This window comes from Myzus persicae, unplaced genomic scaffold (genome assembly GCF_001856785.1).
Source record: "Myzus persicae strain clone G006 unplaced genomic scaffold, MPER_G0061.0, whole genome shotgun sequence".
NCBI lineage: Eukaryota > Metazoa > Arthropoda > Insecta > Hemiptera > Aphididae > Myzus > Myzus persicae.
In genome coordinates this window covers 34047-47771 of record NW_019100504.1, presented here as the reverse complement: position 1 = coordinate 47771, position 13725 = coordinate 34047, and the positions used below count along the sequence as shown (strand labels likewise).

The window sequence follows — 13725 nt, the reverse complement described above, 5'->3', positions numbered from 1 at the left end:
TTTCATCCCATGTTGAGCTGTTGGGTTCTAGTTAATACATTGATTAAATAAATTTGTATGAGTACCATACCAACAAAAAATTTTGATGAAGGGGGAGGTTGACCCCCCCTCCTTCTCTATATACATAACTGGTTGAACACAATTGCATAAAACTGTCCTTTCTGGCAACACGATTGCGCATGTTTGTAGATGGGTTAAGAAAAAAATAAACACGATTTTGTATGAAATTGTATGCGACATTGTCAAATTTATTAATTTTACTATTTACCTAATAAAATATATCTAGAAAAATTTGTAAACTTCTATGATAATCAATAAAAAATAACACAATATACTTAATAAGTATAACTAAATAATGTTAAAATAATAATTACTAAATAAATAAAACCATAAGTTTTTAATTTGGTAAATAATTAATGAATAAATGGTAATAAAATAATAAATAAATAAACAAACAAAATCGTCAATAAATCCATTAAAAAAACCCTAAATTTGAATTTCTTGACATATATTATAACCTACTGATTTTAATTGTGTAACAAGTTTATAAGGTTATCTATAATATCATAAGGAGATTTTGAATATCTAGTTTTTCAGTTGTGATATTGATGGATAAAAGTATGATATTTCTTGTTTATATTATTCATTATGACACAAAAAATTTTTTTTTGTTTTTCCGTGCAGCTTTTTTAATCTTTTAATAGAAATTGGTACTTTATTTATTTTTTGGTTGCCATTTGTTAATTGGGCAGATTAGGTTTAAGAATGCAGTAATTGTTTCAGAAGTGTCCATATGATGGAGAAATTCAATGATAATAATTTTATATATTATTTTCTACCTTAACTTCACGATTTTGGATCAATGTGGAATTCATTTGTTTAATATCAATGAAATTATCACCTAAAAAATTTAAAAATAATTGTTATTGTTGTTCCATTTCAGTAATAGTATTGTTCTGTGGTAATAGTCAAACGGAAAAGACCACCCTGGTTGTCCAAAATTGTACTTGTTCTTTAAAGGTAAAATAGAGAGTTGCATAAACCATCACTTGGCATTTGTCTAACATTTTGCCCTATAAGGTATGCCAGCTTATGTGCATACTAAAAAAAAAGCAATAATAAACATTTTAAATTTAAATAATACTACAACTAAATATATTTATATTATAAAGAAAATACGACATGCTTAAAACAAAATATACTATATACAATGAAGTTTGTCATGAAAAATTAAACTTTTTTTAGAATTATTATAGCATTGCATTTGCAAATGATTAAAATTTTGTTACCCATGTTTTTATTTAGTTGTTTTTAAATATTTTAATACTTTGGTAATAATACAGGTAATACTACTAGTATTTTAATTAATTAATTTTATTGATGAAAATATTAATGTAACTTTACTATGAAAACCCTCACAATTTACACTCGAAGAAATAAAAAAAATGTTGGTACATTTGAGGAGCATTAATAGGATATTAAAAATGATTCTAAAACTGATATATATTTACAATATCCATATTAGTTAAGCTGATGTAATAAAACACTAATGAATCTAAGAATACATGTTTGGGAACATCTAATTGAGCCGCAACATGTGACATGTGGCCAGTAATGAAAAATTAAGTTATGAATAATTTTTTTATTTGATTGCTTTTAATATGGAATATTTTGTAATTTGAACCTAATTATACAATTGTTCATAGCACAATATATTTTTTTATCATTGAGTAATGAAGTAAATCACAGTCTCCAGACATTTTTATACAAGTTTCACTTTACCCTATATTTGTATTTTTAAATTATAAATAACTAAATCCATTTTAGAATTGATGATCATGACTTCAACAAAATATGTTGTTCTTATATCTACATAATATTTATACTTAATATTTACTTGAACAGGAGCAGGAACCTTAACTGTACCACACCAATTATAATACAAGTGACACAATTTGTAGGATAATCTTTGAAGATTTTCAGCACTTAAATTACATCCATTTTTTAGAACAATATAATGGGTAGGACTAACAGTACCCTACATATAAAAAGCATTTTAAAATTAATAATAATAAAAAAATAAGACTCATACAAAATTGTTCATAAGAAATAGGTATACTATACCTGGCGAACATGTTGAGAGACCAAGAAAAAATCGAAATAATTTCTTCTAGTTACAGTATTATCAATAACAGTTCCAGAACATGGATTTGAATATTTTCCATCTTCATACTATGTATAATAAAATATTAAAGTAGTCAAAATTAAATATTTCATAATTAAGAAATTAAATATATTTTTTTACATAAATTAAAAACCCATCATTTACAAATTAGATATTTAAATAAACAGACCAAATCAAAATAATGTTACATTTTCATGCTGATTATAACAAAACTTTATTACAAATTATTATTTATAACTGATTGATTTTATTAGTTATTACTGATAAATTATATTATGTTTACCAAAATTAGGTAAAAATAAATGATTGTTAGTATTAAAATTTAGTCATTAATAGAAAAAATTTCCTAATGTTATTAATTAGTGTTAAAGCATTATTCTTATAAAACAAGTAATACATTATTATTGAAGATAATTTTTAATTTCCATTTAATATCATTATTAACTATCAATTATTGTGTATCTTTAAATGTGTCAATAATTCAATGTTCTAGTTTAATTTGTTATAAATTACCTTAAAAACTCTAGTGTTAATGCGTTTCTGAACAATTATTAAAGTAACTTTAGGATTATAATTTCCTGGATAGTTTTTGAAAGATTCAATTAAATCTGATAGTTCAATTTCTTCCACATATTTTAAATCCCCATCAGATACACCATCTCTATATATAATTATTCTATCAGGCAACAACCCATTTTTCTAGAATAAAATGTTGTAATTAACTTCAAGGTAAAATTACAACATATGATATAGAATATAGTAATACAATTTAAACTAACTGCTTTAAATTGAGTCATCACTTTATGGAAAGCATTTTGAACCGATTTCATAAGTTCTTGATGAGTACTCTTTTGCATTGCTGCGACTGAATACCATTGGGTAAAATTCTTGTCCATTGAAGCTACAAAACCAACAACACTACTCATTTGCTTACCTTTTTCATGATATGCATCTATTCCAACTATCATAGTATTTATCTAAAAAATAAAATAAAAGCATGGTATACTGAAGATTAGCAATAAAATAGAACATTTTATCTATATCTATAATATATACTGTATAGTATTGACCCCATTTCAGTTTTATTTTTTTATGTTTCTGCTCTGTTTTGTGAAACATAACATAATATAATATGCATGTTTAATTTCACTATCGCATCTTAGGTTGATAAAATATTTTATATTTATAATAAATGATAATCAACGGTGTAAAAAATCTGCTAGATTTATTTTAAAAATAAATTTAATACAGGATAACATTACCAATGGGATTGAAATAGACCAACAAGCACCTCCTAATTTACAATTAATTTGTAAAGCAATCTTCTGAGTAATTGATTTTAACCGCTCTGGCTTACATAATGTCTTTGAGATGATTATCTACACATAAATTATAGTAAAATATAATAATGATAATAACATATTATAGTTCCTTTTATTACTTGAGATGGAATTCCGATTACTGAACAACAAATCCGTTTGACAGCATTATATCGGTCTTCTCTATGATTTGGAAATATAATAACAACAAATTGTATTCCTAAATTATTCTTCACTGTATTGTTTATGGCACTAACAAAAACTTCTGGATGTGATCCCTGAACTATAATTGTTTTTGGGGTATTTATTTTCATACCAAGATGATAGCCGCATGCAGCCAATTGGTTGCAAAATGATTTAGCTGTTGGTTCATCTTTTGGATTGTACATAATGGCCCAATTTAACAAATTCACCTAGAAAATAATAACAATTAAAAAAAAAATAATATTTAGAACTCCTTGAATTCCTTTTACTATAATTTTTTAAAAGTTGAAGTTTTAAGTTTTTATATGTTAAATAAGATTATGAATAAACTTAAAATTGCAAGAAACATTTCTTACATATTTGTTTATACTTACAGAAACAAACATAGCATTTTTTGCTACATCCATTCCCCAGTCCATGTTTATTCCAACTGTTTTTTTGATGCCATTTCCCAACTCTATAATTTCTTTTTTATAAACAGGGCCTTCTATTTTGACAGGGATTGGACTCATCATAAGACCCCATTCTTTACATTTCTTGCTAGCCCCTTCGTGAGCTATAGAATTTATTAAAAATTAAAATTGTAAATTGCTAAAATCATTTTATGGTAAAATATGTTGATAATCACCATAGATTTCATACTAATAGACAAGCACTATGTATAACAAAGTGTGACATCTCTTAGTGGTGTAGGATATCTTTACGAAAAAATACAAAAATATATATGTCTATACGTCTTGTCCTGCTACAAGTAATTGCGTAATCAAAAAGAGCTCTCTATGTTGTTACTTTTTTCATACACTCATTGCTTGTCTAGTAGTATAGAGTAAATGATTATCACTTACCGTACATCTCAATATTATAATATAAAATAAACTATTATATTTTGTTGGACATTTTATTAATTATGCTTTTTAAACATAATAGCATTTAGTATAGATTAAGTATGCATAAAATCAATTTTATACCATTTATACGATTAACCAATTCAATTATAGCATTTTGCCGCACTTCTGGTGTAACCAAAGTAAGGGTTTGAAGCACCTTCATCAATTTCCAATTTGTTTTCATTGCTTCAGTAAGCCCAGTTAAATAACAAAGTTCAGGAACTAAGCAACAAATATCTGAATCCTGTAAATTAAAAATGATTTTGATGGTAAAATGATTTTAATTTGTCTGTTTAATTACCAACCTTTGCATCATTATGTACATTTTTTTTTTTTTGATTTTGTTATGATCATAGGCTGCATTAGATCCAATATTTCAATATTATATGTTGTTTTATAATAATCTTTATATGACACCTAAACATAGGAGAAAAAATTACCAATATCAGCAACAAAAATTCGAGTGGTTTAAAAAGGTTTAAAAAATGTAGTTGTTACTGTTAATGTCCGCAATTGGTGAGTGCTGACAATCACCTAGTGAATGTCGACATACAACTACTAAATTGGTGAATGTTGAAAAATTAAAATATTATAGACATGTACTAATGTATGTTGACATTTACATTAGGATTTCGGTCAATGTTGACATACACAACACGGTTTTGGTAAATGTTGACAAAGGTTACGTATTCGCACATAATATTATAACATAATACTATAGACAATAATATAAAATATAAATTATAAGTTTAGTTATAAATATTAACAATTAATTTTATTAATTATAATTATTGAACAATATATTATACATTTATTATTAATTTAAATTATTATTATTTTGCCATACAAAAATTATTATTTAAAAAAAAACTGTTCTACTTATTTGCAACATGACAGTTTGTCATGACATTTTGAACTGCATCGAATGCCGACATTTCTACAACCACACTTTTTTGCGGTGCACTTTGTTTTGCAATTGCATCGTGTATACCCTTGCCCACCAGTTGATGAATTTGATACAGAAGCTTGCTTTAAGCAAAATTTGTTCATCCGTTAGTACATCAGTGATAGATATTGAATTTTCATTACATACTGAAAACTAGTTTCTGGTGTATAATTGATTTATAATACCAATTTTGGTAGCTAATTTTTTAGGTACTATAAATTATTAAATTTATTATAAAATACTTCACGTATGTTTTCCATTAAAGAAAAAAATGTTTTGGTTATTGTACAAATCGCTATACTACGGTCCACGATAACACTATAATTACGTTGAATGACAATATCGTACAAAATGTTAACGAGGCAGCATATAGCACGGCGGTTATCCAGGTATAATAAGTCGGAGGGTAAGTTATTAAAACATTTTATCGAAATTATCAACTTGTACAATACCTTGTATATTAGTTAATAGAAGGTACTAGAATATTAGATGAGATCAGATTAAATAATATTGGCATTACCAACATTCACCAATATCGTTATATAAATGTCGACATTCGCTAGAAAATGTTTACAAAGAGTACAAATTTAATCAATATGCCAACATTCACCAATAACTTTGGTGCATGACGACATTAGCCGGTGACTGTCAGCACTCACCAATTGCGGACATTTGCAGTAACATAGTTACATATAAGGTTTAAATAGATCTAATTGAAATTCATATTTATTACTTCAGAATCATTTCGGACAAAAGTTGATAGAGGATTCATTGTAAAGTCTATATCATCAATTCTGTATGTTTTACGAGTATAATGTGTAATTACTGTAGAACCACATAATGCAGCCATAATTTCTTGTTTGCCATCTTTATTGTTGTTTTTTGAATTCATCATAATTTCCATCCTATAGAAATATACAAAAATGATGTTTAAAATAGTTGATTAATTATAAATTTAAAATACAATTAAAAGAACAGAATAAATTACATTAACATTAAATTTATAAATTTATAAATTTATAAATATAATATGCCACTTAAAATTACTTAAAAATTATTAATTATATTGGTTTGCAGTATTATTGAATAAAATATTATTAAATTTATCTTTTGTAATAAAATATATATTTAAAGCTTTTCCTTATTCTGATTTATTTTATTATAAAATACAAGTATTACAAGTAATGAAAAATAATATTTAACTGCCTATTTACAAGTTTTTCATTTTTCTATTGATTAATAGTAAAAAAATAATTGAAATACTCAAGTCCAAAACAAAAATTGTCTGTGTCCCATCTATTTGACTTGATTAGATTAAAATCTAGCTAGTTCATAAAGATATGAATTTTATTATTAAAAAAAAACGTTTTTAAGAAAAATTTTTTTTTTTACTATTTGAAAGTAAGTTACAATTTTCTAAAAATTGAATTATTAACATTTAATTTTTGGTATACAATCAATCTCTGAACTAGCTACTAAAACTTTCTCTACTTTTAAGAAGAGCCACCATAAAGAAATTGCATTATTCATTACACAATTTATTAAATAGATCAAAAATAAAATCTAATACACATTATTAAAAACATTAATATAGTTAGAAACACTAAATGTGATGTATATGATAGAAGCTCCAAAATTTGAGGAGTATAAATAATTTAAAAAAATTTATATGCTTACATTATTTGAATAACAGGTTCTACCCGTAAAACCCTGTGTGTTACATCTGCACACATATAGAGACCGTTTTCAAACTCGTCAATAGAAGTTATAAATCCTGGCCAAACTTCAAGTCTACAAAAAGTATTCAAAAAATTATTCAATTAATCTGAATACTAAAAATATTTAAAAATGGATTTATTATCTACTTGAATTCAGGAATAAGAATCCTTTTATATTGATCATAACAACTTCTACCAAATTCTACTAGACCAAGCATCTTCATTATTGAACGTAAAAAAACATTATAAAAATGCATACACTCACTCAAAGTATTTTTACACTTATAAGTTATTGTTAAAGTCACAGATTCATCTCTTAATTGTCCTACTAATGTCGTTACCTGGTATAATTTTTTAGACACTGTTATTATAAGATTGTTTTAAATTGTATTTATTTTTAGTAATTACATTTTGCGGTAGCATTTTTGGTACATAAAGTAATGTTCCATCAAATATTCTTACAGGTAATAAATCTTTATGTTCATTTATCAAAAAAACCCTGGCAGATTTGTCATCAATTGGAGGATTGAAATCAACTCTATATTCGTACATTCCTTTGTCTTCTTGCAATTTAATTCCTATGTAATTTGATGATAGTTGAGTCCTAAAGAAAAAGAACAAATAAAAAATCAAATATTGAAACAATAGAAGATCACAAAATTGCAAGGATGGGCAAGTAAGTAAAATAACTTAACTTGGTTAAAAATCAATTACTTTTTTTTCATATGAAACTAATAATAACTTATTCTTTTTTAAAGCTAAAAAATAATACAGTACCTAATTAATTAAATACAGTCAGTAAAATTAATTTCTGTAAGTACTTATATACTTTAAACAATGGTGAAATCCAACAAAACAAATCAATTGTTAAAATATAACAAAATATCATTCAATTAACTATATGAATGAATAGAAATATTAAATAATTATTGTCAAGGGTTTAAATTATCTCTTATAAATCAAAATATTTTAGAATATGTTATTATAAACCTAAATATTAGGAATCTATATTAAATATATTTTTTAGTTAACGATTCATTTAGTTTATCATAGTACATTATTTTACTTATAACCTTAAAAATTATCATCAATGAGCAAAATATATATTTATCATACATTTGGTAAGTAGTTGATTTTTTAGGACTTGGGCCTTTTAAGTCTCTACATATAATTGGAGACTTTTCTTCTTTTGCTGCTGGAATACCTACAATTTGTTCTTGTGATTGCTTCGGAAGTAATTTAGATACTTCAGCTTTTTTATGCTCTGGACTAATGGTTGGACACCTGAGAAAATAAACAGTTGTTCTTTCAATTCAATTAAAAGAAATATAGAAATATAAAGAAATGTTGTATAAAAATAAAATAGTAATCAACTCAACAATAATTTATTTATATATTTATCATTTGAGCTCACAAATAATATGAGACTATATACCATTAATCCGATAATCATTAATCATAAATTGTATACTCTGTCTAGTGAGAGAAACACAGAGGCCCAACAAAAATTGGTTCTTTAATGCATTTTAACGTGACACCCTGCCATAGTGGAGCAGATCTTAATGGCAGAGTGTTGCATAAGAATGCACCCAATTGGCAAGTTTTCTCGCTGAACCGATTATACCTAAAATTCTAAATACAGGCAAATGTAATCCAATAATCATTATTAATTAGAAATTGTTTATGAAAATAATAATTAATTTAGAGACCTAAGTATTACATGTAACAAGTTATTTTTAGGTATACTAAATTAAATTATCATTGATAAATACATTATTTTCATAAATTATAAAAACATTACAATACTAACACAATATCTTTTAAATTCCCCAGATCAATGTTTGAAAATGTCGTTGTTATGTTGTCACACAATTTTTGAGAGTCAATTCTTGGAGCAATATTAGCTAACCTGGCCTGCTAACACACAAAATAATCCAAACAAAAACTTTAATTTATTATTCTAAACAATATAATAAACTATAAAATAAAAATTTATAATAAAACTTGAATATTTGTCTATTTCATCTATTATTGTATGCTAAGTAATTACCTAAATCATCAATATGTTGTATAACATTGCTAACGAGAAACTTATATAACACATTTAACAAAAATACAACATATACATTATCTATTTTGGGCTAAGTAGAAAAAAGTCTTTTCATATTAGGTATAACTTTATTAACTTGTTCAGTCATTCATTCTAATAATAAAATAATAATTAATATTTAGGCTTAGGGACTTTTAATCTTAAAAAAAATATGCAAATATGCTTTAAAAAAGAACCAAACATGCACTAAAATATGCTCTAAATATTTTTTTATTCTACTCTAAAATTAATTTATAACTTATTTATTAATGATAATCACGTAAAAAAAATGAATTGATTCATGAGTTATTGATCAAACTCAATGCTCGATTGTGAGGCTAAGATACAAAACAGAAAAGTTTATACAATTAATCTAATTTATCATTTTATCTCATCACCAGTAAATGTGAGCCTTATCGCGAGAAATACATTATTACTAAGTATTTGAAGATTGTTTATTTAACTATACATCGAATATAAGCACGACAGTGTGAATTTGTGTCAATAATCTTTATAAATAGATGACTTCATAAATGGCCTTTTATAGCACTTAAAACTAACATAGGTACTGCTAAAATATAATCTAATAAGAATAAACATAAGAATATGCAAAAATATGCACAATAAAATTTTGGATTTAGATTCTATATAACTTGCACAAAATTTATATTTGATTCTGTTATTTTACATAATTCAGAAAAATATGAAAATACTAGAAATTCCTTATCCTGATGATGTGCAACTTTTAAAAAAATGTATTATTTTTTAATAGATTTTTTCTGGTAAGTCCACCTGCGGTGATACGCAGTCGGGATTCGTATTCATGTACTGTCTCTCCAGTCCAAGCAGATCAACGGGTGGCTTCGTCCGACCGGATTACCCTCAAGGCGGCGGTCCTCTACGAACGGATCAAGATCGCCCTAGTTCTGGCGACTTCTGTAACGGAAGGGATTCAGACGGGAGCAGCGTGCAACAACTAGCTTTCCACAACAGACGCGAGCAGCCTCCTCTTCCACTGAGCCGATCCGCCTATGTTGGGCATGAGTCTGGGTAGCGCAGCCTTCGCAGCGACGGTACTCGCATATGCATCAAAGGTCAGACGCTTGTCCAGAATAACACCGAGGTACCTGATCTCATTTCGCAATGGGATCTGGTGGCCGCTGACCATCAAACGTGGTGGGACAAACGCCCGCCTCCGGGAAAGCACCACCGGTGACTGGTGAGCCAGCTCTAGGTCCCAGCCTCGCATCCAGTCGTCTATGGCCGTCAGTGTGGGGTTGATTGCATCTTCGAGCTGCAGTCCGGTCACGGCCGTACCCACAACCGCGAGGTCGTCCGCAAAACCGACGAGCTGCACCCCGGGTGGCGTTTCCATCTTCAGGAGGGAGTCGTAAGCGACATTCTACAAGGTGGGGCCAAGGACGGAACTTTGCGGCACTCCGCAGGTCACCGGTCTCTCTGCCATTTCCTCGCCAGTTAGTAGTGTTCTGTCAGCCAGCCAGGACCGGAGCATCTCTACCAAGTACTCCGGGGTGTTAATGCCCCTCAGAGCTGCGTCGATGACCGGCCACCCCAGAGAGTTGAAGGCGTTCCTGACATCCAGCGTCACCAGAACGCAGAGGCTCTTCCATCTCGTGGTGGTGGCCGCCTGAGCGGCGATGCTGAGAACCATGTCGATTGCTGACTCCGTGCTAACTCCCCTCCTGAAGCTGAACTGGTTCGGGGCTCTTCTCCGTCCCCCGTGAGCGTCCAGGTGGTCTTCTAGCCTCTGAATAAGGAGCCTCTCGAGCAGCTTCCCAGGGATGTCCAACATACAGATCGGCCTGTAGCTCGACGGGGTGTCCGGAGGTTTGTTCTCTTCCGTGCCCTCTTCCAACGCCGTGGGAACGTCAACGCGTCGAGGCAATCGTTGAAGACGCGGAGGACTGCGCAGGCTTGGGCGAGCACAACGGCCCTGAGGATTTCGTTGGGGATCCCGGAAGGACCTGCCGCCTTGCCCGGTACGAGCCTCTTGACTGCTCCACCGAGTTCTTCCGGCCTGAATTCTGGAATGACCCTGGTGACGGGGGCCGCCGGGAACAAAGCGTCGGCGGTGACGGCCTCCCTGCCCTTGGAGCTCGCGGCCGGGTTCTGGCCGCCGAGCTTCTTCATCACAAGCTTATAGGGTCTGCCCAGGGGTCAGTGTCAACCTGAGCGCACAAGTCAGCCCAGCACTTGTTTTTCGCCTCCCGGATGGCTATAAGAAGCTTTCTCTTGGCGGCGATGTAGGAAAACCTAGCATCTTGGACTCCAGGCTGGCTGACGCGTCTGATACAGGCTTGGTATCGCCTACGGAGGGCAAGGGACTGGCGCCGCAGATCGGCGATCTTATCCGACCACCAGAACACCGGCCGACTGCCCTCAGGGCCATTTCTCTTCCTGGACATGGAAGCTTCGCAGGCGCCGAACAGAAACACGTCAAGTGATTCAGCCGAAGACAGCGCTGTCTCAGCACAAGCGGCATCGACGGTAGCTCCTAGATGCGTGGTGCTCAGATGACGACACAGAGCGTCTGGGTCGAGCTTCTTGGTAGACCAGCCGGGGGAGATGTTAGCGGGTATATCGGCACAGACCGGGGCCTGGGCCAGGTCGGCCGTGTTGAAACAGACGTAGTTATGGTCGCTCAATGTCTCCAGGTCGGGTACCTGCCAGCCTATGAGATCCACGCCTCGATAGAACGTGAGATCTATAATTGATGTGGTTCCCCCTCTCACGAAGGTAGGAGAGGTGCCCAAGTTGGCCAGGGTCAGCCCCAGATTTGTGGCGAGATCAGACAGCGTTGCGCCCCTGAGGTTGTTGGTTCTTGAACCCCACTCCACGTTCCAGGCGACCAGAACGATCGATGAGTCCTCTCTAGCACGGATCGCCGCCTCAAGGTCACCCAGGAACAGTTGATACTCCGGCAGCGAGGCCCCGGGCCTACAGTAGCAGCTGAAGACGGTCAATCCCCGGAGTGACAACCAGGCGAACCCGCTGCCGGAGCCCCGACCGTCGTGACTGAGCGCAGTGATGTTCCCACGGCAGTCTTGCGATCCGTGTTGAAGCATTACCAGTCTTCTTGGTCATGGGGGTGGCCGGCTCAGACACAATAAGGATGTCAACCCCGATTTCTTCCGCCGTCTGTACCATAAGCTGCTCCGCTGCCCAATTTGCGTTCAGATTAATCTGCAAGAAGTTAATCATCTGAGATCTTGGCTACTCCTAACTGTGTTCTGGCGGCGCACGCCCCGGACCTTGGTTTGTGCGCGACCCTCGGCAGACCAGCGGTTTCACAGGCCACACAACGGTCGTCTCCCTCGGCGCAGTCCTTCATTGAGTGGCCTACCACGCCGCACTTCCAGCAGGCGCCCGTCCTGTCCTCCCCGGTGCAAGATCTAGAGTTGTGGCCGAAGGCGTGACACCTGAAATACCTCTCCGGTGGCAGCGTTCTTGGCCGGACGTGGCACATGGTCCACCCGATCGGGACCCTAGTGATGCTGGCAGCAATGCTCCTGGGCATTTTCGCCGTCGCTATCTGCTGTTCGTATCGGGTGCCCCATATCCTTACGTCGCTGACTACGTCCCTGTCGATCATGACTACCGGATCAGCCAGTCCGGGAATCGCGTTGCGAAGTGCCTCCAATACTTCCGAAGCGGTGGCGGCTGCGTCGATGTCCAACATTTCGACATCCCCCTGGACCCCGAGCTGGACCACCTTATCGACGGAGTCGCCGAGCTTGCTTGACATAGCCAAAGCAATTGTTTTGGCTGCTTTTGTTGAACTGCTTCCTTTGGGTAGCTCCAGGAGGAGACATCCATCCCGTGTCTGCCTCATCGTGACGCTGGTGCCTATCTCTACCCAAGTCAGCCCGCAGTTACGCACTGCCAGAATGGTGTTCCGGTAGGTTGGTTTCTTGGAGTAAACTGGCGGGCGTTGGTGGAGCCCTGTGGCGGGGGGGGGGGGGGGGGGTGCAGCAGCCATCGTTTTTCTCCCTTGCCTGGATCGTCTGCCGACGACTCTCGACCACTTTTCGCCGTCCGTTTCGGCGTCCCGGGCGGCCTGTTCTACATGTATAGTAACTTTTGTTACCAATTACTTTGAGTGGATATTTTTTAAATTTAATTAATTCTTTTAATTTATTAAATATTGGCAAAATTCTTTTATTTATAGGTTTATTTGCTCCATTTAAAACAACAACTACAATCGGTTTTCCATTGTAGCAATTTATATTGGGGGAATTTATAAGCATTTTGGGGTAACGCTTATCAAACTCATATTAAAAAATTAAATACAACATTAAATTGTCTTGTAAAATATATCTTCAATAAGCCAAGACTCTTTCCAACAAATTTATTATA

General features: G+C 33.2%; 2 protein-coding genes across 2 annotated transcripts; both read right to left on the bottom strand.

Annotated features, from left to right (window-relative positions):
• Window positions 1-467: 467 nt before the first annotated feature.
• LOC111028427 (piwi-like protein Ago3) lies at window positions 468-9457 on the bottom strand. The gene is made up of 17 exons (XM_022307076.1): window positions 9446-9457; window positions 9070-9176; window positions 8376-8543; window positions 7668-7863; window positions 7407-7600; window positions 7219-7332; window positions 6275-6446; window positions 4921-5012; window positions 4677-4864; window positions 4083-4264; window positions 3627-3917; window positions 3448-3564; window positions 2965-3162; window positions 2699-2884; window positions 2125-2232; window positions 1898-2038; window positions 468-1101 (listed from the first exon to the last, which is right to left on the bottom strand). The coding sequence occupies exons 1-17, from the start codon at window positions 9455-9457 to the stop codon at window positions 1015-1017; spliced, it is 2553 nt and encodes an 850-aa protein (XP_022162768.1). The 3' UTR covers window positions 468-1014.
• A 2041-nt stretch (window positions 9458-11498) lies between these two features.
• On the bottom strand, window positions 11499-12434 carry LOC111028418. The gene has a single exon (XM_022307063.1). The coding sequence runs from the start codon at window positions 12432-12434 to the stop codon at window positions 11499-11501; it is 936 nt and encodes a 311-aa protein (XP_022162755.1).
• Window positions 12435-13725: the final 1291 nt, after the last annotated feature.